This window comes from Thermobia domestica, chromosome 15 (genome assembly GCF_964235325.1).
Source record: "Thermobia domestica chromosome 15, izTheDome1.hap1.1, whole genome shotgun sequence".
Taxonomy (NCBI): Eukaryota; Metazoa; Arthropoda; class Insecta; order Zygentoma; family Lepismatidae; genus Thermobia; species Thermobia domestica.
The window spans coordinates 102,175,900-102,202,254 of NC_137468.1; the positions used below are offsets into that span (position 1 = coordinate 102,175,900).

At 37.2% G+C, this 26,355-nt stretch overlaps 1 protein-coding gene across 1 annotated transcript in view; it reads right to left on the minus strand.

Moving 5' to 3' along the window:
- The window catches only part of PIP4K (phosphatidylinositol 5-phosphate 4-kinase), a 183,999-nt gene that overhangs the window by 106,172 nt on the left and 51,472 nt on the right, over positions 1-26,355 (minus strand). The window contains exon 2 of the mRNA XM_081740006.1: positions 14,873-14,970. Within this exon, the coding sequence (XP_081596132.1) occupies positions 14,873-14,970 (98 nt within the window). The remainder of the gene's footprint in view (positions 1-14,872; positions 14,971-26,355) is intronic.

Here is a 26,355-nt window from a genome sequence, read left to right on the forward strand (position 1 = left end):
CGCGCCTTCATATCATCAGTAGTTGTTGGTACGTTGGACATTACCCGATCCTTAACATAACCCCAGAGGAAAAAATCAAGTGGGGTTAGGTCAGGAGATCGTGGAGGCCAGTGAATAGGACCTCGACGCCCAATCCATTTATTCGCCATACGGTGGTCCAATAAGGCTCTGACCTGACGTGCGTTGTGTGCTGGAGCACCATCATGTTGATACCTCATTCTTATACGTTCAGCGAAAGGAATATTCTCTAACAACTCCGGGTATAGTACATCACTGATAAATGCGGCATAGGTATCACCAGTAAGACGTCCATCAAAAAAATATGGCCCAATGATATGGTTACCAAGGATGCCACACCATACATTAAGAGACCACCGATGCTGATGAGCAACTTCTCTCTGCCATAGTGGATTTTCCCTAGCCCAATAATGCATATTATGTCGATTTACGTGTCCTGTGTTTGTAAATGTAGCTTCATCGCTAAACAAGATGGTGGATATGAATTTGCGCTGTCTGTTTTCCATACCTTCCAACCATAGACAAAATTGCAATCTGGCATGAAAATCATTGCCAGATAGTTCCTGATGTAAGATGATATGATACGGATGAAACATGTACTCGTGCAAAATACGCACTACAGATCTTTGGCTAACTCCACTGGCCTGAGCGAGATATCTCGTGGTAACATGTGGGTCTACATGCACTGCTGCCAATATTCCTGTTGCACGTTCTTCATTGGTTGCAGAGCGGTAACGACCTCTACCTCGTCCCCGGACAAGACTACCATGTTGCCGCAAACGTCTCTCCAATCGCAGAAATGCCATGTGAGATGTTTGTTTGCGTTGGGGATAGCGCATTGCATACATTCGTGCCGCGCTACGATAGTTTTTTCTACATTCCCCCAACACCAGCAACATATCTACACAATGATCAAACACCGCCATTGCTCTATTCAAACGCTACCCAAACTAATAATATCAATACGATAGTGTTCGTTTACTTATACGGAAAACTTATCACCAAAGTTTATATCCCGTTCTTTCTACGTCTGCACACTTACACTTACATTTATTACGTTTCCATAGCGATTACATTAATAGTTGACGATCAAAAATAATCTAAAGATATTTCTTTGCAACTTTCTTTTCTTTGTATAAAACGGCTCAAATAATTCGCCTCTGATCCTTTTTTTTTATAAGATGGTACAGATTGTTAATGCAATATACAACGTTATCGTTGTACTATGTTCCGAAGGCCATCGGTTCCATTCCCCAGGCAATGACATTGACGGGCTTTCCTTACTCTAACTGGGCACATGCTGAGATGTTGCCTACAAGTAGGGCCTAATAGGTACCTTCCTATCCCTTTCTCATAGGATTGTAGTGATTGAGGAACGACGTCTTTTTGCGCATACGTATTAGTATTAATCATTGTCTTATTATTTTCATTCATATTATTATTATTATTACTAGTTTTATTATTTTTTTCGTATTCTTTTTCTTCTTCTTTTTCTTCTTCTTCTTCTTATTATTATTATTATTATTATTATTATTATTATTACGTTATAGGTCGATTTTGCCTCCGAGATGATGGAACCTCGTGTTCGACATATTTTTAGGCCTGTTTGTATTGTACATGGACTCTTAAAACTTTTTATTTGATGCAATAATTCGCGTGATATTGGCTTGTAACACTCAGTTTGAACACTGCACTTTCTATCTGAATGTGGAACCATTTCCGGCGGCCATTTTGTAACAGGCTTGCCCGAAATCAAAACATTTTTTTTTCTAAGCTGTTTGGTTTTCCATAATCTATCAAACAAGGTATCACTCGACCTATATTCAGATTTGAAATTTTAAAATTGTTCCCGGGGCCCCATGATGGGGTCCTGGGGCACCACGACAACACCATTCCACGTTGCCTATGGCGTTTACCTTTTTCATTTTTTGTTTCATGTTTTTCTACTTAGCCGTTTCCGATTTATAAGTACTGGAAATTTTATCTCTTACAGGACCAATTTTGGGGTCTATCTTGAAAACGGTGCCCATTTTCAAAAATTGTTTCCTACAAAAATTGTTCAATTTTTCAAGCTCTTTAGAACGAGGTATCACTTGACCTACAATATGTTCCCATTTGAAAATTTCACGTTCCCCCCCCTCCCCCCCAAAATGGGGGGCGGGGGAAACCTAGTGTTTGACTCATTTTTTAGGCCCCTCTGTATTGTACATTGTCTCTTAATATTTTTCGTATATGATGTATAGTTCGCGAGATATTGGATTGTAACACTTATTTATAAGTACTGGAAATTTTATCGGATACAGTACCATTTTTGGGGCCCATCTTGAAAACGGTGCCCCATATCAAAAATTGTTTCCTACAAAAAATGTTCAATTTTTCAAGCTCTTTCGAACGAGGTATCACACGACCTACGTTCCCATTTGAAAATTTCACGTTCACCCCCTCCTCCCAAAATGGGGGGCGGGGGAAACCTAATGTTTGACTCATTTCTTAGGCCCCTCTATATTGTACATTGTCCCTTAATATTTTTCTTATATGATGTATAGTTCGCGAGATATTGGCTTGTAACACTTATTTATAAGTACTGGAAATTTTATCGGATACAGTACAATTTTTGGGGCCCATCTTGAAAACGGTGCCCCATATCAAAAATTGTTTCCTACAAAAATTGTTCAATTTTTCAAGCTCTTTCGAACGAGGTATCAATCGACCTATGTTCCCATTTGAAAATTTCACGTTCACCCCCCTCCTCCCAAAATGGGGGGCGGGGGAAACCTAATGTTCGACTCATTTCTTAGGCCCCTCTATATTGTACATTGTCTCTTAATATTTTTCTTATATGATGTATAGTTCGCGAGATATTGGCTTGTAACACTTATTTATAAGTACTGGAAATTTTATCGGATACAGTACCATTTTTGGGGCCCATCTTGAAAACGGTGCCCCATATCAAAAATTGTTTCCTACAAAAAATGTTCAATTTTTCAAGCTCTTTCGAACGAGGTATCACTCGACCTATGTTCCCATTTGAAAATTTCACGTTCACCCCCCTCCTCCCAAAATGGGGGGCGGGGGAAACCTAATGTTTGACTCATTTCTTAGGCCCCTCTATATTGTACATTGTCTCTTAATATTTTTCTTGTATGATGTATAGTTCGCGATATATTGGCTTGTAACACTTATTTTGACTCACCCTGTATATATATATATATATATTGTAATGTCCCACGTGGTATAGTGTACCAGCATCTCTTTACGCTTATGTTTATAAACATCACCAGATGGTTTTACGAGAGGATACTACACACTACGTCGATCCACTACGACCTAAGCAGACAACGACAACGGAGCAGCAGCGCCACCGCCGTCTGGGAACTCGATAAATTCGATGGTCGACAGCGGACCTGTACCAGTTCTCTGGCGTCCCTCCTATTATTTGCTTCAAAACATTAGGAGTAACCCAACCCCAAGCCTGCTTCGGGACTCCTGGTTTTTACTTTCTCCTGGCCTAGCCTGTTTCGGGGCTTTGTCGAGAATCAAAAATCTCAGTCGCTTAGCCTGCTTCGGGGCTCTGTGAGCACCTAACCAACCCACTGCTTGCTTCGGAGCTTTGGGATCCCTATCACCACTCTGTCTAGTCTGCTTCGGGGCTTTGTGGAGATCCTGTCTGCGACCTCTCGGTCAAAGACTACCTATATCTTACCTTACAAGTATAGAGAAATTATCTTTGTAGTATTTTTCTAAAATACTGTTTATAGTGGAATTTTATAATAAAAGCCGGTAGTGAGAGTCGATTCCGGACGCTCTTTTTATTAACGCTCTACCTACAACCTATATGGGACAGAGTTTTACAAAATATTACAAAGATAATTTCAATTGGAAGATGGCGAATAACTGTTTTGATGGTCCCAGCCTTCTTCTTTATTTCGGTGGCATATTATAGTTTGTTGTAGAAACAAAAGTTTTGATATATATATAATCAAACTAAAGGAAAATCAGTAACTAAACTTACTATGAGTAGGAAAGTTTTGCTGTCTGCTGAAAACACATAGGCACAATTTACATTTAAGCTTTAAACATAAGCATGTTATATGTTTCCACATTTTTCTCCTTCATTGTACGTTTGTCACTTATTACCAGTCTACACTTAAAAAAAAAAAAAAAAAAAAAAAAAAAAAAAAAAAAATCTCATAACTGTCATTTCTTGTTGGAAGCCACACATATATAAGTGCAATACAACAAACTTCAAACAATCATCACCTTAGAACTCCCCACCCAACTGGGATGGTGATAGCTAACGCGCAACATGTTTCCCCATAGCCGTGTCCAAATCATCCAAAATGCATCGTTCAAACCACGTTCTACCATTCCATCAGCAGAAAACCAGCGTTTTTAAAGTAATGAAAGTTTATTTTTAAAATTTCGCGTTATATCGCGTATTGTTAGAAATTTCGCGCAGAGCTGCCAATTTCGCGTTTTATCGCGCAACGAAAACCAATGAAAATACACATAGAATATCATAAAACGTCAAGAAACTAAAAATTACTTAATTCTGACGCATTTCGTTTTATCGCGCATTGCGAAAAACTCGTGCCTCTAACAATGGAGCAACAGTATGGGATCAAATACTGTGTTATGCCCGGAAAATTGAGTTCAGAGATAATGACCATGATTAAGGATGCTTATCGGGATGAAGCAGAATCTCAAAGAATTGTTTTCTGCTGGCACAAAATGTTCCGGAAGAGCAGAGAAAAGGCTGACGACGCGAAACGTCCTGGACGTGCGTCAACGACACAATGCGACGAAAATGTGTGAAAAGTGAGAGACAAGATCAATTCCGATTAACGCTTGAGTATCAATCTGTCAGCAGAAGAGTGCAATATTCCGAAAACCACAGTATCGCATTCTTACGGAAGATTTAGCCATGGGAAAGGTGTGTACCAAGGTAATTCCCAATGTGCTGTCAACATCAGAAGGTTGTTATGTGACAATCTCGCGTGAACTATTGGATTGCTGTGAAAGTTTACCGATTTTTTTTAGATTACGTGGTTACTAGCGACGAGACGTGGGTCTTTGAGTACGATTCCAGGTCAAAAAGAAATTGCAGAGTGGCAAACGAAGGCCTCCCCGCGCCCCAAAAATGCAAGGATCAGCAAGTCCCGGGTGAAGGATATGCTCTTCGTCTTCTTAGACTCAAAAGGAGTTATCCTCAAAGAAATTGTGCCGCAAAAACAGACCGTGACCAGTAAGTTCTACGGGGAAGTCCTCGAAAGGCTGCACCACAACAACGCGCCATCCCACACTTACTTCCTCGTGTGTGAGTACCTGTCCAAGCTCAAGGTGGAAATGCTGCTCCAGCCACCCTACAGCCTCCTCTTCCAAAAATCAACAGGAACTAACATTTAATTCCCTTTCTTTTTCTTCTTGTTTTTCCACAGCATACTCTATCCATTTTATTCTGAACTTTATAATGTTTTAAATTTTCCTCTCGTAGCGCATCACTAAACTCAGATTTTGTCTTCTTCTCCATTACCAGTCCCTGTTAGTTTGAGCTAGACTATCATCATTAAACAAAGTCGCTTGAATTTTGTTGCAATATGATGTACGTCTTCGTACATTAGACACTGAATGTTCAATATATGTTGTAGATGGTTCATAAAAATTCAGCTGTACTACTTCCTGCTCCCTTTCAACCTGATTAGAAATCAAAGTCGTATATTATGTTCGTTTTCTAGATATGATGGAGTCTGAGTATGCTGACTCCATTAATAATCTGTACCACTTCCATACTGGTTACTTATCCAAAGTTGCTTGAAAAAAAAAGAAGAAGAAGAAGCAAAATCCATATGTCAGCTAGTTACAAAGCGTTTCTATCGATGGGCAGGACATTCTTTTACGTACTGAAAATAACTACACTGTACATTTCACCACTTTAGGTTGCGTTGACTGAAGCTTTTTCCAATAAATCACATTCGACTTTATGTCCTAACAACTTATATAAGATAGGTTGAATCCGTGAAATGATTAGGATTGTAGTGATCGTAAATGTTTCAATGTTAGGAGTCTGGATATGCAAACCTGCTTAACGTGGGGATTTATTTTCTTGAAATGTGGTGGAATCTAAACAACATTCATTGAAGCTTAAAGTGTTACTCACCCACGGATAACATTTATATCCACGAGCTCTAAGGCTTACGGACATACAGATGGTGACCAGAAAAATGGAAACACCTGTAGTTGGCAACACGTCAGATGTATGGGTTGGCAGTGGTGTCGTGGCGCCCGCAGCGCCGGACCGCTGGTGGTGGTGTGTTAGGTCGGTCTCCATACTACGTCAGGCGCAGTGGAACAGCAGTGTCCAGTGGCTGCAGCAGACGGAGGTAGTGTAAAATGGGAGACCTTTTAGATTTTCAAAGAGGGCAAATTGTTGGTGCGCGGTTATGTGGAGTGAGTGTGACGGCAGTGGCTACTGTGTTAGGTGTGTCGCGTGGGAGTGTCGAAGGTGATGACGGCCTACACAACACACGGGAAAACCACATCGGGGAAGCGAAACAGTGGGCGGAAGAAAATCATGAGTGACAGGTCACGCCGGGTATTGAAGCGCATTGTCACGCAGAACCGTCGTGCCACTGCGGAGCAAGTGACAGAGGAACTCAATCGGCACCTCCCCCACCCTGTTTCGACAATCACAGTCCGCCGCGAATTACATGACATGAACTTACGGGGTCGTGTTTCACGGGCCAAACCGCTCATCAGGGACCATAACGCTTTCGCACGCCGCAAATGGTGCCGCGACCATGCAACTTGGACCGTTGAGAACTGGAAACGTGTGATATGGTCGGATGAGTCATCCTTCACCCTATTCCCAACCACGGGCAGTGTTTATGTGTGGAGAACGCCCAAAGAAGCTTATGATCTGCAGTGTCTTCGCCCAACTGTGAAACATGGCGGCGGCTCGGTGATGCTGTGGGCCGCCATATCATGATTTTCATTGGGTCCTGTGGTCACACTTAGCGGACGAATCACTGCCAACGATTATGTCGCAATTTTAGGAGACCACTTGCATCCTATGGTCTGAATGTTGTTCCCGGACAATGACGCCATCTTCCAAGATGATAATGCACCCATTCACACAGCTTGCGTTGTTGCAGCATGGTTTGACGAACATCGGGATGAAGTTCAACACCTCCCCTGACCCGCCCAATCCCCATATCTCAACATAATTAAACATCTGTGGTCCGTCTTGGAAACACGACTCCGGCGACGATTTCCACCTCCATCCTCTCTCACAGAACTGGCCGATGCCCTGCACGAGGAATGGTGTAAAGTTCCACTTGCTACCATTCACGACCTCTATGCTTCCATCCCACGTCGCATCAAGGCTGTTCTGAAGGCGAAAGGTAGCCCGACACCATATTAATCTGGTAAGTTGCAATTTCGTTCAGGTGTTTCCATTTTTCTGATCACCATATGTATGAATCCTTTTTTCATTATTACCATCTCAATACATTTGTTTCGATATGATTTTCATAATTCACAGAACAAATGACAATCACTTAACTGCATGGCCCACCTTTAACCTGCATATTACATTTCTTAGAGAATTTCTGACCCTCTTTCAATTAGTCTTGTTTCCAACAAGATGATACCTGACAACGAAACAAAACAGACCCAATCAGCATCCAACAAGAGAAACCGGCATTCTCTTGTTCCAAAACAAAATAAAAACACGGATTTACACTCAACGTAATTTCAAACTGACTTAGTTGAGACGCTAGACATGTGCCAAAATCTCACATGTTCAAAGCATGGAACCAATTGAGCAGCTGGCGTAACTAGGATACTTTGCTAGGGGAAGGAGTTGTCCCTTACTTTTGATTATTGGAAGAACCTTCCTGTGGTTGTACGGTATTCTAAGGAGGGCAACAATATTTTAGGGAGGCCTGACCACCTCTAGTTACGCCTATGAAGTGATCGAACGTCTATTTGAGAAAATCAGAACCATAAAATTCACTAGTATTAAAAGTGTAGAGAAAAGAACAGGATACTGTGGAAGGCATTCCTCAAAGAACGTATGGAAGTTTACTTTCTAAAGTAAAGATGAGAATGAGTACAAAGCAAACATGAAATCGTTGTCGGTACGTTGATATTTTCAACAAATGCAAGATGGTTTAAAATAACAGTTGGGGGTGAGGTTGTATATAATTGATACAAACAAGGAGTAACAGTGGAAACAAACTGTCAAACGAGGAGAGAGGTCTTGATGGTGGGACCAGCAGTTTGTAAGTTACAATAATTCCAGCATTCCATATATCCAACAACCAGAAAGTCAGAGAGCACAGAAAGGAGACTTTTAAATACATTATCCAGGAACATCAAATGGTACAAATTACCAATAGTTTTACTGTGTTTTGAAAAGTTAAAACCTACAGTAACTATTTTTAAAAGAATTAAGTAGTCAAATATAACGATTCACTTACTCCAACTGCTAAAAAACTTCCTATTGTCAAGTAGTGCTGCCAACCAGTGGGAAAAATTCCATTTTGCAAGATTATGACAATTTCTCGAATAGAAATAACGGGAATTTTCGTACAATTGACAGGATACATGGGGTTTTCATATATTTACTTTATCAATGCAAAAAAAAAAAAAATCTGAACTGGCAGGAAGTAGACTAACGAGTCTTCAATAGGCGTGAAATGAGTTCGAATTGTCAAATTTTGACTGTAAAATCTATATTAATATGGAATAGATTTAATCAGTGGCTTAAGAATCAAGAAACAAGTGCTAAGGAACGTAAATTGTAATCTGGTATAGAAAAATAAAAAGAAGAAAATACCACGAAACAAGAAACAACCAACTTACAAAACGTTCGACACGTACTGACTCCAGAAACTTGTCTAGTTTCGTTACGTTCTGTAAACGGCTACGAAACACAAAAGCGTGCTTAAAACATGCAGTTTTAACAACAAAATGTACTCGTTTTGGTCAATATTTTCAACAATTTCTTTCAGGAAGATACTATTCATAAACTACTACATAAATGTAGATCAAAATTTACAAATAATTCATTCATATGTTGAAGAAAGTGAGTGACATACTTTTATAAGTTTTGAATTTTTGTAATTAAGTTCGTATCGCGTGGGAAATTCAAGAGCAAAATGGGAATTTCTGCCTTTTGAGATAGGATTTTGTGGCGTTTCAGATTGGCATCACTGTTGTCAAGATAGTCGTCTAAGCTGAGAAGCACGGGAGTGCATGCCCAGTTTCAGGCTACGAAACTCCTTGGAACAAGAGAAACCGGCATTGGAATTCAAATTATTTTAGCAGTGTATATTTAAGTGTACACATTCTATGATTGCTTCTGTAGTCACAGCGAAAACCAAAACAATGGACCCTAGCGCAGTCCACTCACATGCTATCCATTCACATAATTAAGCATAAATTGACAAACTGTATTTAATATTGTTTATAAATTTACTTATTACTTTCTTAAAAAAAAAAAAAAAAATCTGCACAGTATCTAGGATGTTCCATTTGACACTATTCCTGAGGCACTTACATGTAATTCCGATCACTTTTTAAGCGGAAAAAATCACGCCTTGACAAAGTACTCTAGATCAGGAGAAACCTGAACGAATTTTCATTTCTTTTAACACTATGATAACATTTTACTTAATTCTTTAAAAATCAGTTACTTTAGATTTTAACTTTGCAAGAAATAGTTAAGCTATTGATGTATTTGTGCATTTCATCTCCGTACTATATGATGTAAAAAAAAAAAAAAAAAAAAAAAAAAAACCATATACTTGTGCATCAGTGATCTCAAAAGATATTATTACTTTTATTTTACTTGTACTTCAAATAACTTATATCGTAACAAATGATAACTATTCCAATGTTGCAATGCCACACTGAAGTAGGTAAACAATTCTGCTAATATAACATTTTTTGGCTTGCTTACAAAATATTGCCAAACGACCAAAAATACTGAAGCGATTGATGTGTTGCCCAGATCAGTTCTGAATAATTATGAAGAAGGGAAGCAAGATGATTCGTGCTGCTAATGAGTGATATGCAGATAGGCCTATTTGGAGTCCGTTCTAATTGATGTGTGCGTCAAACTGAAATTCCCCCACTTCTGTCAGAAATGAAGCATATTACGTAGGAATTGTTTTAAAACCCCAGTAAATGATTCTAACATAACACAGATTCAATTTCATATACTTAGTAACAGAACGTCAATAGATACAAGAAATTATTATACGTAAAAGTGTCTTGTGTCCAAAAGTGAGAAGTATACATTTCAAGTAAGCAAGCTCGAAGTATACAACTGGAGCGCACACTAGGTGGGGTAAACTTATTAATTATTTAAATTAACTTTTGATCCGATAAACAAATAAATAAATAAACTCATGGCATTACATCCTACAAGAAGCTCTGGTTGGTCAGATGGCTTGTTGCGTTATGTATTATTAACACATTAACTGCCATCGAGTTATTTTTTGATTTCCTGGGCCTAATTTCCCCTCTTCTAATGCGAATAGTTCTCTTGCCCCACCATAAATTCCGTTCCACCGGAAATTAAACTCACAATAACGCATACAAAGAACAGCCTGTTTAACTATTCGACTACAAAAAACATGGGCACGAAACGCAAAAGGGGTTTAAAACTGCTTCTATAGTTTCTTCGATGTAAAGATGACAAATTTCCCTCACTTAGGTGTGTATATATAGATTATAAAATATTTACTGATGCAGAAAGGACTCAAATGAAGGTCACAGCAGGAAACGGAAATCTAAACAACATAATATTGGTCGAACTTCCTGAAATAATATCTCGGTTTATACCATTTCAAGCAACGAACCGATCGATATACATATCTGAAAACTGAAGGAAAATTAATTAATTACTTTCATTATAATAAATTATCTTTTTCTGTTCGATGGGATTGTTACTAATCATTAAATGATTTTAATCTTGAAATGTAATTCGTCAACCTATTTAGGGAAGTAGTTCCCGCTCCCCCTCTTCTTTATTTCTCAATCGAATGTACACGCAAGTCGCCTACAAATATTCTTTTGAACGTCAGCTGATGTACGCTTAGCGTCTGCGCCAAGAAACGTAATGAAATTAGGCTTACGTGTTGGTTACAGATACTCTAGACTGCTTGGGACCCCGCGTGGTGCCGCAGACTGAATGCAGACTACAAAAGCCACGCCCACTTTAAAACCCGCATCACGAAATCTGCGTTACGGGAAGAACCGTAAACTATTTCAGCACTTTCGCTGAACATAGCAAAATTAATACTACAGAAGACTGACTAGTTTTCCTAAACTTTTGTTAGTGTAGCACTACAATTCTAAAACTTAATCTGAATAAAGTAACATTCCCTTCCATCTAGTAAAGTAGGCGGAAACATTTCTTGGGGATGTTTTCAGATGCGAAACATCCTTATTTACAGCTGGAACATATAATTTTCCAAACCCATTATGAACTACTGTTATGTCTTTATAGAACTCCGGAAATAAAGTGAAAGCAATACTCACACGCTAGGAAACGCTGTTATTCGAATATGTTTTTCTTATTCCTACATCCTTGTTAGCGATGAGACATACCAATCGATAGGTTTCATTGAACCGAACAAAGAGATGTATGCGAGTGTAAATCCTTACGCGTAGTGTCCGAGGAAAACAAACTTCCCTCTAAACCTAAAAATTCATGTTGTACGATAACCACATTACCTATTAAGATGAAACAAACAAGTATATACCGGTACTGATTAAGCTTTCCATTATGACAGCAGCAAGGCAATATAGAGATCAACATCTTTGTCACCCCAACCACAGATTGGTGGGCAACATGGAAGTTTTAAAACTTCTCTCTCTCCCCTGGGAGAGCTCTTTTATACTTTCTCGTAATTGCATCTACATATTCTATCCTTGGTCGTCGTCTTCCTGATTTTCCTTCTGCCTTTCTCTTTATCAACACGATGATACAATCGGAGTGCCGGGGTCGCTGTGGCTCAGTGGTAGAGCCTCACCTCCGGTGCATGGGGTTCTTGATCCGATCCCAGCTCGCACCAAGTAAACTTTATGGTGGACAAACACCATGTGCGTGCGTTTATCTTGGGGTTGTCCCGTTTCCTCCCACTTCCTTCATTCCACCATTTCATTCATTTCTCACCATCTCCTTCAGCCTAACCGGCATAACCATGGGACGTAAAACAGATTTCCAAACGGAGTGCCGAATAAGATGACCAAGTATGCTGTTTCTCCTTTTTCCTATTATCTTCATAATCTTGCCGTCCTTCATTAGCTTCCTTTAATACGTCATTACTTTTCCTTTCGGTCCATAATATGCACAGCATTCTGCGCCAACACCGCATTTTAAATGCTTACAGCTTGGATATTTCAGCTTTTCTCAATGTCCACGTCTCTGATCCGTAAAGCGCCACGCTCCATAGCAGTGTCTTAATAAATCGTTTACGAACGTCCAATGATATTTCTTGATGTTAGCAGTCATCTTTTCCCATTCCTTTCCTATATAGAGATCGATTATTAAAATATATGCAATCAGAAATTTTGGTTAACTCTTAAAATTTGGTTTTCGTTTGAATACAATACTGTATATCAATGGATAGATGGTATCGAGCTGAACACTTGACATGCCAGTGGGTCAATTCTCATGTGTAGTTTCGACAAAAAACACATTTTATGGCGTTAAAAATTATGTCGTTTACTGCCAATTCGATGCAGTTGATGTTTTTTACTCTGCTAGAATAATTATTGATTAGCTTATTAATGTATACGAAAACCAGTTAAGAATGCTTCAAGAGAATTGCCAGAACGAACTTAAAAAGAATTAATTTTTCTTATTAACCTCTATAGGCTTTATACCAATTGTTCTATGTACCAGATTATTATACTCATTAAACAATTCTTGTAATATATTTATCCAGTTATAACTTCCTTAAGTACTAAATCTTTTCTGCATGTTTTGTTTAAGAGCTGTGTAAAAACGTTCTACGATATGTTGTTTTACGAAGACACATGCTCAAAATTGAAAAATTCGCAAAATATCATCTCTCTATGACTTACGGTTACCGAGATATACCTCCTTCAATCTCCCGAAATCCGAACTGTTTTTGGCCAATATCTGGCGAATAATGCCCAGTTGGCCATTGGCCACCGGTTACTATTTGGTACCAAAATGTTCATCATCCCCTTAGGTATTGATCAACATCAATATGATCTCTCTAGCACTTACGGTTCCCGAGAAATGGATCCTCAAATCTCCAGAAATCGAAACTTTTTTGGCCAATATCTCGGGAACGGTTAGACACACACGAAAAATTTCATCACTTCTTTCACATAGTTTTCGATGCGCTATCGAATGGAGAGCTCAACATTGAAAAATTCGCAAATAACAGACACACACACATAGAGAATTCAGTAACGAACTTTTTAAGTTCGTTGAAAATTTGTTTCCTTTATCAATAATCCACACACTACTTGCAACAAATGGTTGAAAAAACACCTTATGTAAACTTAAAAAGCGAAGCAGATACCGGAAAATATTAGAAATCAAGTTCTAAGTTTTGCGTTCCGCTCTTATGCTCTATATGTTACATGACAAAACAACAGGTGAAACGAGAATTCCGAGAAGAAAGAAACAGTACAGAAAGTATTTTCTGTATGTATACAACACTTTCTATATGAAGCTCACATGTGCGACTTGATATTGAACTTGCAATCTTGCTCCAAAAATGAATGCTCAAATAGTCACGTAAGCGGATTTGTTTACAAAACATAGGGAAAGAGAGAGAGAGAGAGAGAAAAAAAAACACGAATTCGATTTTCTGGTTAACCATATCATTACACAGCAATACTATTGTTATTGCGTAACTTATACATTACTAAAATACACATTAATTTCACGATTGATCTCTGAAAATTATGCACTAGTTTCAAATATCACTTATTTCTTCCTCTTTTGGAAATAAGATTATTATTTGCCCAACCGGAAGAACTAGGACAAAACTATCACGTTTCTAATTGCACAAGTTATTACATTTTTAGGTTGATGTTTCATTATTCGTCAGAAATATATTTACACTTTGTGTGTCATATTTCATTTTTCATTAATCTGAGACAATTATTAACAAAACGCATACGAACTTGATATTCTTAACTGTACCTACTTAAAAGAACAGACATAATATCTAGCACATTGTATGTTTTGTTACTCTTATTTGTATGAAGTTTGGAGCTGTCTTTCAACACCAAAGCTGTATGAGAGTGACCTACAGCTTTTGAGGTGGAATCCAATCCATCGTAAGGCTTCAAACTATTTTAAGTTCTTTCACTGGGAATTCAATCCGGGACTATGCACAACAAACACGAACGTGCGCTAGTCACTAGCCACCGCGAAAGGCTTTGCGTTTCACGAATTTTAAAAAATACGACAAAATGCTATATTTGATATTAAAATAGTAATAGTAATAATAATAATAATAATAATAATGTGTTTTGCTTATTTCCGCTGACAATGCAATGAAGTTAAACACCAAGTCTTTAGTTTGTTCCTTTACCAGGATTTATGATAATCAGTACTATTAAAAAAGTGAAAATTTTCATATTTAAAAAAAAAAAAAAATCAGTAAAATAAGAACAAAGAAATTTCATTACGTTATTACTATTATAAATGAAAAAGTGGAACTAAATTTGCTAAAGATAATTCGAAAAATATTCTGTATAAAACTCTCTTAGATTTACGTACGAGAAAAAAAAAAATGCTAAAAGATGTCCAAAGATATACATTTAATGCTTAAAAAATATTGTCATAACATACTTATTGAACAAATGGTTGTCCACTTTGAGTTTAGAGTAGGCTCGGAAATCGTCTGGCAGGAGCATGACAGGGATGTTGACATGACTTAGTTCGTTTATCTGAAATGAAAGAAAAAATACATTATTGTATTAATAATCGCATAGCATAATTCTATTATATACTAAATACCAAATGTAAAAGTAGCTAAAGCTTTGATACTATTCTACAAACTAAATTTTATTATTTACCTGTATGTGTTTATCTTAAGCGTCCGAGCACTAGTTCCACCAGTGTGTGAATGTCGTACATCTTTGCCGTAGAAAGAAGTGGCTAAACGTTATAATCACTTTAAAGCTCATTTCTGGAGTTCTTATCTTAATCATGTTGCAAAATCAGAATGAGTTTTAAAATGTACAGGTACTGAATGGTCAAACTGGTAATATGGGTGTCTGTCAATTCAAAGGACACATGATCTCAGCTGGGATAGACCCAAAACAAACATTGCAAAATCCATGCTAGCTATCTGACTACTTAGTTCCAAAAATGAGTTTAATATTACCACTGCATTCTCTCTTTCGAGCAACGTACAGTAAATTCTAGGAAATAACTATTCCAACTCTGTCAAGGAAGTGGCTTCTTTAACGACAAAAGAAATACGAGTTTCTTATATCGGAGAAATGTTAATTCAGCGTAAAAATAAGTATTTGTGTAACGAAGCCATAATTACACATTTCTTGTATACGTGGAATCTAAAAACTAATATACAATCTATCCCTTCATTCCAAATCCATATTACCAGTTTTTCTTATACTTTTTGAGAAATATTGGGACAAAACTGGACATCCTACATCTGCTCTACTGGTCGATCTACCACATAGCTAACTTCGGTAAATCGGCCAGAACCTACCTTCAGGATGAGACAAGACTATTCTACAAAATTCAAGCTAGTGAGTTCATACGAATAAAACATTGCATGCCCTGCCAGTCTTATCAACAGCAGTAATCAAATTGAGACGGTAGTGAGAGCCACTTTCACACAGGTAGAAAATTACGATGCTAAAAATCATACTAGCTATATTTTTTATCTAAATCTCTACTACAGGGTATGTCCTCAAAATAAGAAGATTGAGTACAGAAAACACATTTTATTTGGCCAAATCTTTCAATACACCTAGTATTCTTCAAAATAAGAACCTTCAGCATCGACACAGCGAACTAAGCGATTTTCCCACCGTTTCTAAACATATCCGAAGTCTTTTTCTGGAATCACATTCAGCACCTTTGTCGCGGTCCTTTGGATGCCTTCTACAGAATCGTATCGGTGTTTTTCAACGCGCTTTTTATCCTCGGTAACAGGAAGAAGTCACATGGAGGGAGATCGGGATTGTATGTGGTTCGGGAAGCATGGTTATGCCTCTTCCGGTTAAAACCTCTGACACCAATCGAACGTTTGTAAATGTTCAGTTACAACTTCATGAACTTGCGTTTTCGGAATTCCTGACTCTTCTGCAATCTACGCACTCTTAAACACCGATCAGTGTTCAATAAAACATGCACACAATTAATATTACCGTCCGCAATTGTCGTCGACGTGCGCCTAGATCGTTACTCATCATGGACATCATCTCAGTCGTCTGTAAACGCTTTGTGCTATTTAAAAAGTGGCGATATGCACAAGGCATCATTGCTGTATGGTGTCTTGATCATGTCGAACGTCTCGGTAGGGAACTTCCTCAGTTCAACGCAGAACTTCAACGCGTGCCTCTGCTCCAACGAAACAGGAGCACACTATCGAGCCTGGCCACTCGCTTCGACTGTTCGAAATCAACTGAGCTCTGTCGCATTGTAAAGCTGAAAGTTTCCCACTTTCCCCGCCACTGGTTTCTCGATCAAGTGCACTTGCACGAAATGCCACTTGTTTCCTTACTTTCAGAACAGACCATGTATACTGAAGTATACCTACAACTGGTCTATGCATGCATATGAGCATATTGGTAGTAATTTGGATATAAATTACTGTTACCCATGAAATTAATGGATTGACTCCATTTATGAATTAGACCGAGATAATCCCTCTAGCTATTACAAAAATAAAAATAAATAAAAAAACCGCCTTCGTCATGAGTTATCATGTGGAGTAACAAACGCACTAACATTACGATCTTATAAGGCGCACTAGCATGATCCTAATAAACTGTTAGACAGACAAAAAGGATTACGCACTAAAAGTTTCAGTTTCATCCGGTAGATTTCTACCGCTGTATAGTGTTTGCTGTAATTTAACGGAGCGCGATACATAACTTCTACTATATTTGTTCCAATAGTAGAAAATAGGATATGGATAGCCACCGTCAAAATCTCTTACCCGTGTAGATGCTAACCGGTTAACGAACTCGGCCAAGATAACTGCTCTAGCTATCTATTGCATAATACAGAATTTAAAAATTTGCTTTCATTCAAGACTTATCGTGTGGAGTAACGGATGTACACTCATGTCCAAAATGATTGTCGCATATATATAATTGTCTTCTTGTAAGAATATAATTTGATAATGATGTGCAGGGTACTTTTAATACTATGTGCATAATCGGGAAATGTATATTTGTGGTAAATTTCATAAGGAAAGAATTATAAATACGAAAATTAGCACAAGTAAAACAAAATGTTGCTAAATGACAAGAAAGTTTTATTTTTGTTTTATTGTTCTTATTTACTGCTCTTTTGACATGAAATTTACCACATACATGTCTTTGCCGATTATACACATACTAACATTGTAAGACATACCAGGCGAAATCGTTGTCAAATTATATTTCTACAACAACATATTTATAGATATGCGACAATAATTTTGGACATGAGTGTACGTAGGCACTAACGTTACACTCTTAGATAGCACACACAAAAATCAGAGCATAGCGGCCGAATTGTATCTAACATGATTTTCTACTGTTACAATCACATTTGTTGTTTTATTGAAAAAGATAATTACATATTTTGAAAGAACAAGTTATTTTACATAAGGAAACACTGTTTTGAATTGGATTTGGTAGTTTTCCCAACTATAACCGGGATTTTTTACTTTGCCGGAAATGAACGTACTCATATGAGCCGAAGAAAAGGATTAGTATAAAACAAAATACGCAATACTTAAGTATGGAGGTGCGACAAAACACGAAAATACATTCATTTTCTGGTAAGAATCTATCTGTGTACAAGTGATTACACCATAAATCGATTTTTTAAGCTTGAAAGTCTGTCGCAAAATTTAATTTTCACGGATTTTTACTAGTCTACAAAACTGCTATCTGTCATAAAATAACATAAACTTGACGACCCTACCGTCAATTATCGAAAAAACAACACACGGCCAGTCTATTTACACTTGTGTTTACATGAGGCAACTGTTTGATCGGAGACAGGAGCAGTGTTTCTTTCGAAATGGTGAATGTCAATTAATTGGTTTAATAAAAGGTGACAAAAGTGATAGCTGACATCTTGAACATTAGTAAATCGTGTGTTCACCGAAGCATTACGCGACATGAAGACACGAAACAAGTGTCCGAATCAGTGTTCGAAGTGGAAAAAAAGCAGAGGCGGTATGTTTTATTTCGATTTTGACTCGACATACCAACTATCTAAATGTTGAAATACAGTGAGAGTATGTTGCCTAAAAGATTGCATTTCTATTTGCATAATGACTAAAAATCATTGGAGAGTTTCTCTGTAGTTACGGGGGGAGGGGCATGGAGAGACTTTGATCTTCCGATTTTGATCTTCCGACAACAACACTGAAAAATAAAAAGATCCCCCTTACGTTGTATTATAGAGAATTAATACACGAAAATGTTCAAAATCCTAGTTTTTATATTAATTTCCTGCAAGAAAACTGCTGGACCCCCTACTCGACTGAGGGGTATTCCAAACCCCAGGAAGATCCGCCCCTCTCAGCAGACAACCCGTAAATCAGCCCATGCTCAAAACACGACACTTAAGACAAGAAAGACACACACATGCATACGAAAGAAACAATTTAGTATGGTACATCAAAATATAAATTAGATGAACTTCTTTAAGGGCAACTCATTTTAAATACAAAAAATAACAAAAATGTCGGTGTTGTTAAGTTAGAAATTATTTCTACATAAGAAATAAAATATTTTTGCGCGCAAAGCTATGCGTCAATTATTGTGTATAAAATTGGATTTATTAAAGGTATTTAGCATCTTCTCTCCAGTGGCGGTATGTCTTGATCACAGAAAAAGCAGAGGCGGTATGCCCTCATCACTGAAAAACCAGAGGCAGTATGGCATATCACCATATACCGTCTCACTTCGACCACTGGTCCGAGTCTAAGAATCGTGGCAGAAAACTTATTCTTGACAATCGTCTGTTAGTAGTCATGGGTTCTGTAAATATGAATAGATACTTAGATTTAATGAAGGAATATATGATTCCGTCAAAGACGAAATTGCTGCGAAGAGGAAAGACTTAATTGTACTAACTAGATAATACACTTGCTATGTCCTCCAAAATGCTAAGAAATGGTTCAACGAGATGAAAATTCCTCTGTTGGAGGGTCCAGCACGATCGCCAGACATGAACCCAACTGAAGAGGTATGGGACTTAAACCGAGAAGCAGCAAAAAGGAAGATTGATTCTGTATTGGAGCTCCGGAGAGCGATGTCCGAAGAGCTGAAATGAGGGAAAGCTTCACGACCGGAAAGAACCTTTTCAGGAAGGTCAATGCCAGAAAGTATAAAGAGCGGTGTACAACACAAACGGTGGACCAATAAAGTATTAATAAGGTAAGTAAACAAATATTAATACCTTCAACAGCTAAATAAATTATGAGAAACAAGAAAAGCAGTGGAAACGTGTATTTTTAATGATTTTGCAGGGGTATAATGTAGCTGTTTTCATATCACCTGAACATAAAAATTTTTTTCATGGAAGCCATGCTGATTTGTCTTATAATTTTCTAAACAGGAATCGAAGATTTTTGTTTAAAATAAACGTGTGTCTGCATCTAAGATAAAAGTTTGTTCACTTGCGACAAATTATCCGAAAACGCTCGTGTAAATTTGGAAAACCACCAAAAACCAAATCAAAACAGTGTTTCCTTACGGAAAATGAATTCTTTCAAAATATGTCAATATTTTTTCAATAAAACAACAAATGTGGCTGTAACAGTAGAAAAACATGTTTTATTACGGGTGGTCTTGTATTTTTGAACGCTACAGTACTCCTAGTTTCGGCTAATTCTGAAGTTTTTATTTATTATTTACAGTCCTAGCTTGCACAATGACTGAAAATTTCCAAATTTAGGAGTCAGAACTTGATGTCACGAGAAATATGGTATTATGCGAAATGAAGATATGATAAAAATCTGAGTAAACTTATGACACAGAATTACTACAAAGAGTTCAAGATCTCGAGTGTAACACACAGTATAATCAAGACAATGCACCTTTAATATGATAAACATTGGCACTTGTGAGACATTGTACGAACTATCAATTGTTTTCTATACATTTTATTCATGTCCTGTTATTGTTACATAAGGAAAGTAGATACAGGGTTCCTGGACATTCTCTTGACATTCATCTAGACATTCACCTAAGGGTTAGGAAAGTAAACAGAAAAAAAATAGTACGGACGATTAGAATAGTACGCTAGAAAGGCTTACACCATGTTGATGTAATTCCTTATCGATTTTTAAACAATTTACAAGATGCAAATAGTATTTGAACTGAAAAATACTACATAGGAATAAACTTTAATAAACATGAAAAAAGGTTGAAGCTCCGCATTTAATCCTGGATGAAAAGATGCCGATAAACCCTATCCTTTTTCTTTGAAATATATGTCATATCGACTGCAGGCGACAAAGAAAAGTTGTGGCTGCAGGATGTCAGGACATAAGCGATCGATGACATCTGCTTCTGAACCGGTGACCGCTGGTGTCGTTTTCAAGAAGGAAGACCACCGTCCACATACGAAATATCAACATAGACTATAACATCCAATTGCCACATTAAGAATAAACTCTTAAACAGTGATTCCCAACCAATATATCGCGAAATTTCACAATTTAAAAATCATGAGGCATGTAGCATCTACTTAAAACACCTCCAGCGGAAGCAACAATGGCCAGTGCTACATACGGTCACTACTTTATAGAAACTTACACGATTACACTATTATATCATTATTTTAAAAAATCAAACAAGTGTGTCGCGATGTCGTGGACGTTTAATAAAGTGTGTTGTGTGTCGTTAGTTAAAAAAAAAAAAAAAAAAAAAAAAAATTGGGAACCCAGAGAATACTATATACGTAATTAAGACTAATTAGGCACTGTAGTGAATTACGATTGCGATTACATTCGATTTGATTACCAACTAGTTAATTAAACTAAAAAAAAAAAAAAAACCTACAAGATAAGAAGGAGACAGGTCATGAGCTATTGTAACCAAAGTTTATTCATACATGATTCTCGAGAAAGTACTTTCGTTTTATGATGGATAATATTCTTGACAATTTACAAGGAAGCTCGTACTTTACTTTTAAATATCTAACCGGAAAACAGGCAACTATCTTGCTGTAATTCCTTCTAGCAATTGGAAGCATTTTAGGGGGAAAAGGTCTTTGGATTACTGCTTATTTTTTTCTCAAAACTGTATAGTATATACTAATTTATTTCTCAGCATCCTGCTCGAAGGCTGTTAACCTACTGGAACGAGCATGCACCTTTCGTGCACATGGTTCTGGGTTCGATTTTTGGTGGGAAAGCATTAAAATACTCAGATGTTTGCGGTGTGGATTCCACCTTAAACTATAGGTCCATGTCTCATATAACCTCGGCGATGAAAAGGAAAGCTGAACGTCAACAATTAAGAAGGTAGGTTCTAGCTCTTAGACGGAAATGAAGTGACTAGTTCCTCTTCTCTGTAGTTAAAAAAAATGTATTAAAGAACTAAGAAGTTAAGTGCAAGGAAACCATGCATATACTGACCTGATCAACTAAGGAGTTTGTTGTTGGTGATATATTTGTAAAAAGGATAATGCAGACTCTTATACGAACTCCACTTACAACCTTTAGGTTCCAGAACTGTATTAATTTTGAAGTCATATTTTTAACTGAAATTTTAATAACTTTTTAAAAACTGTTCGGTCCTTGTGTGATAATTTTTACGAATAACTGTCATGTAAGAAATCAAAAGTATGTTCAATGGACATTTCACCGATTTCATAAAAATAAATAAATAAATAATTGCGCTATAAAATACGTCAGAACCAGTTGATCATGGAGAACCCTTCCTTTCTCTCATGTGATCATTCTCACTAATCGAAATTTGCGACTGAATTCAGGACTGCTACTCGTGCGCATGAAACAATGACCACCATGTTTGTACGTCATATGTCGGTTGAGGGCAAACTGCACCGCTCAGTAAGGAAACGACTTAGCGCAAGATATGATGCATGTTTTTCGAATGTGTAGGACGCTGCTGATAGAACAAAGAATAATAAACGTAACAGAATTTAAGGCTTCTTTAAAAAGTAGGGGAAACTGTAGTATTCGCGAACACTGAGATAATGCCAAACACCCAAGTTTACGCCCAAGGAAGCTTGTTAGAAAACAGACGATTTTGCACCACGCTAGCGGAGAGACCTGGAAAAGTGTAGCACAAATTTGGTGACAGTCAGTTGAGTGGATTGCCAGGAAGAAAACGTTGTTGTTTTTGTCGATTTACTTATAACGTTGATTCATCAACGTGGGCAAAGTAAGTTGGCTCTTATCTATATTGTTACAGTTGAAGCTATATATTCCCCTATATTTGAGTATTAGTTCTTTGTAATCTTACTAGCCTATATGCAGTCAACTATTAGTTTTAACTTTAACAATAAAATGGTGTCTCATGGGGAAATGCCAGACAGAATGTTCGCCATTACCCCAGAGTGTTCGAGATTGCGTTATGGTGTGAAATAAATTATATATATATATATATATATATATATATATATATATATATATATATATATATATTAAAAAAACTTAATAGTTTTTTTTTTAATGAAAAGTAAGTAATAAGTTAATTAAATTGGTTTGGGAAATAAATCATATCTTGGTAATAAGCGTTAATAATTAGAATTAGTTCGCTATATTTATTATTTGCAATATTTATTAGTTATGTCTGTAATTATAATTCTTATTAAAGATTTAAATATTAAATTACGGTATATTTTTAAAGTACGTTAATGCATTTCGCTTATTTTGTAAAGGAAATTTAAAGTAAATAGTATGTTCAGGATTACCCCGACCACTGGGGCAATAGCGAACATAGGTACATTTTAAAACATCTTATTGATTTGTTGACAAATGTTAATTTTGACTTTCCTCTGCACTTTAGTGAACAAGAAAAACTCCAAGCTTTCTATACACAAAAAAAACTTAATTTTATCTTCAAAAACGAAAGAGGTATTTATAATCAAAGCTTACGTGTTTGTGAATACCCCGGTCTCCCCTAAACTATTTGTCAATTTATTACCAATTATTTCAATATATTCGAATATACAAGGACAAAGTTTAGGGTTCTAATTTGCACCATTATTGACATTATTTGCAGCCTGAGTTAATAAACTAATTAATTTTCTCATGTTGGGGGGCACTGACCCGACCTTATGAAGCAAATTTTATTCATTCTTAAGAAAAAAATCAACGATATAAAAGCACAATGATTTGATAGTAGAGTGCTAATTTCTGATATACAAGTTCATCGTGGATTCGATAGTTATGCATTCAGGGGGCAGCTCAAGGAAATTAACATATGAGAAAACATTTCCCCAAGTAAAACTAACCTAAATTCTTTACTGAATTCAACACAAAAATGCACAAACTTAAGATGAGAATTATGTCCAAGCGCTTTCTGAGAATTCACCTGTGCTATTATCGAACTACTTTACTCATTAACAATATTATTTCACCATATTATCTACGCGCTTATCATCGTTTTCTTTAGCCTATGGAACAGACTCTTAAATTGTTTATATTTGTCCATGTGAACATTTACAGAGCAACTGAAGTGGTTTGAACACAAGTTAACATTTAAACTAACAAATAAACAGAATGGCAACACAGTGAGTAATCCTGTACGATCGTCTGTTTACAGGCAATTGCACCGGAGTAAATATCAGACGTGGTCCGGAGACTAAATAATACGTCTTTTCATTCATACCCTTGATATTGCGTTAGGAGATATGGCAAATTACATAACCTTTCTATCAATTAGACCAGCGTTAACTAATTCTTAGCTGAGACAGCATAGTGGCCCAATGGCTTCTCCAATAATCCTCAACACAAATATGTATCAAAAATACGGTGAATTTTAGTACAGTAAAATTAGCTCTGAACCCGGGCATCCAAAAAAACAAAGGTTTGAATGTTCCACATTGTTCATTACACTTTACTTTAAATGTGGTAAAAAGTCTCCACCAAAAGACTGTCGGGTTTTGGAGGGGAGAGGGGGCGGGGGGTTGGTATGAGTTGTTGAAATTAGTTTAGAAAAATGATAATATTGTTGATCAAAAGCATATTCATAATATAAGTAATACTTTAATATACAATCCTTGACATCTAATCTCTATGCTTGACACCTATAAAACAAATACAGTAAACTCTCGATTATCCGCGATCTTCTTTACTGAAAAAATCTACGTAGGAAAATAAAATCACAAAAAGGAAAAGGTATTTTAACACTTAAAAACAAAGTGGACTTTTTTATGAGAAAGCAAATCAACAAACTTGTCTGTTTAGGTAGTAATAATGTTATTGTAAAGATTCACCTGTAAATTTTAATTCAATTTGACATTAAGAAGAGGTATGCAATGTAGCTCCACATAACATGTGTCAGTTTTCAAATGATCGATTAAATTGTCCAAAAGAAATTTCGTGTAGATGTATTCTTCTTTGTCCATTTTGCGGACTGTCCGGTATAAGTTTGCCGCGCCATCTAATTACAAGGATAATTAGAGTTTACTGTATGGAAAACAAAAAAACATATATAATTAGACAAACCTAAAACGAAAATTATTACCTTAACGCATTAAGCACAGAGAGTTTTCATTTCTCTTCATCATTCTCATCACTATCTGAATTTGTTTCAGAAAATTCTTGCATTCCTCGTCATCTGTCAACACATCTTCTTTCGCATCAGAATCAGTGGCAAAATCTATATTACTGCATCCATATCCAGCGCAGTTAGTACACATGGTTGTGCACTGAAGGGCACTTCTTCGGTAATCACAGTCGCTTAAACACTCTTCTGTGCATGAACAAGAGATGAGGCGTAGCAACCATTCTGGAGCAGCAGCAAGAGTTGTTGGTGTTGGACGCAGATATCCACTGACCTTCTTCCAGCCCCATTTCTTGAATCCATTCCACTGTTGCACTTGGTGGTAGACTCTCTGTGAATGTTCCCTTGCTGCAGCTTTCGTTGGAGGTAGAGTAGCTAACTTAAACTCACCTTGCACTGGCTGTCTTGCAACTGTCATTAAATATATCTGGTGACGTAAAGCATCCAAATTCCGTGTCTTGTAGGAATCATATAAAGATAGAAAAAAATCATGGCCAGCTTCAGCAATATCGCCTGCCTGTGCATTAGGATAATTAAAAATAAGCAATTGAGGACACAGAGTCACAGCCTGTAAAGGCATAAACACACAACAGAACTTCCTTCATGTCCCCTATTTCATACTGCATTTCTTGAATATTGCAAATTTTATTTGACTGATTTCCTTTACCAGGCACAATCATCTTTAAGCGTAAGCTGCAGTATGGGGGAGCAAGAGTAATTAACAAAACCAACAGATCAGTATCATCACCTATTACTCGCACCTCCATCCCATTTTGAGCCTCTACGATTGCTGTCGAAACAATCAAAGTGTCTGCATCCCCATATGCTTTAAGCACATGACACCCTCTTTCCTTCAAGTGTAATGTCAGAAGGAATATTAACTGTTCCTTGTTGTTCTGGTTGGCAAGGAAATCACTCTGCCCAAAGGTGACGTGAATGTGGTCTTCTACTTTCACATCTATGTTGCTAGCTGAGCGAGACTTCTGCAGATGTTCCTCATCTTTTGTGTTGAGTTCTTCCCTATAACCATCGAACACGACAGTAGCTCTTCCGTAATGGGAGAGAACATAGTCACTATATTGTCGGCATATTACTTGAAACGTTGCAGGGCGTTGCCAAACAACACGATGTAGAAGATGCCCTCCATCGACCACATATGATACCTTCAGTGCCATCTCATCATCAGGAGGTGGTTGGTTCCTGCACTTGGTAACACTTTTAGGATTGAAGACTTGGTTCCTTTCCTCATCAAACCAGTTTCATCGAACAGTGAGGGAGGGTATGTACATAGTTCATATTTAAACATTTCTCTTAAATGTTCTTCTGTTCTCACATTACAGACCATGCGATGGAACAACTGGTTTGGGTTGA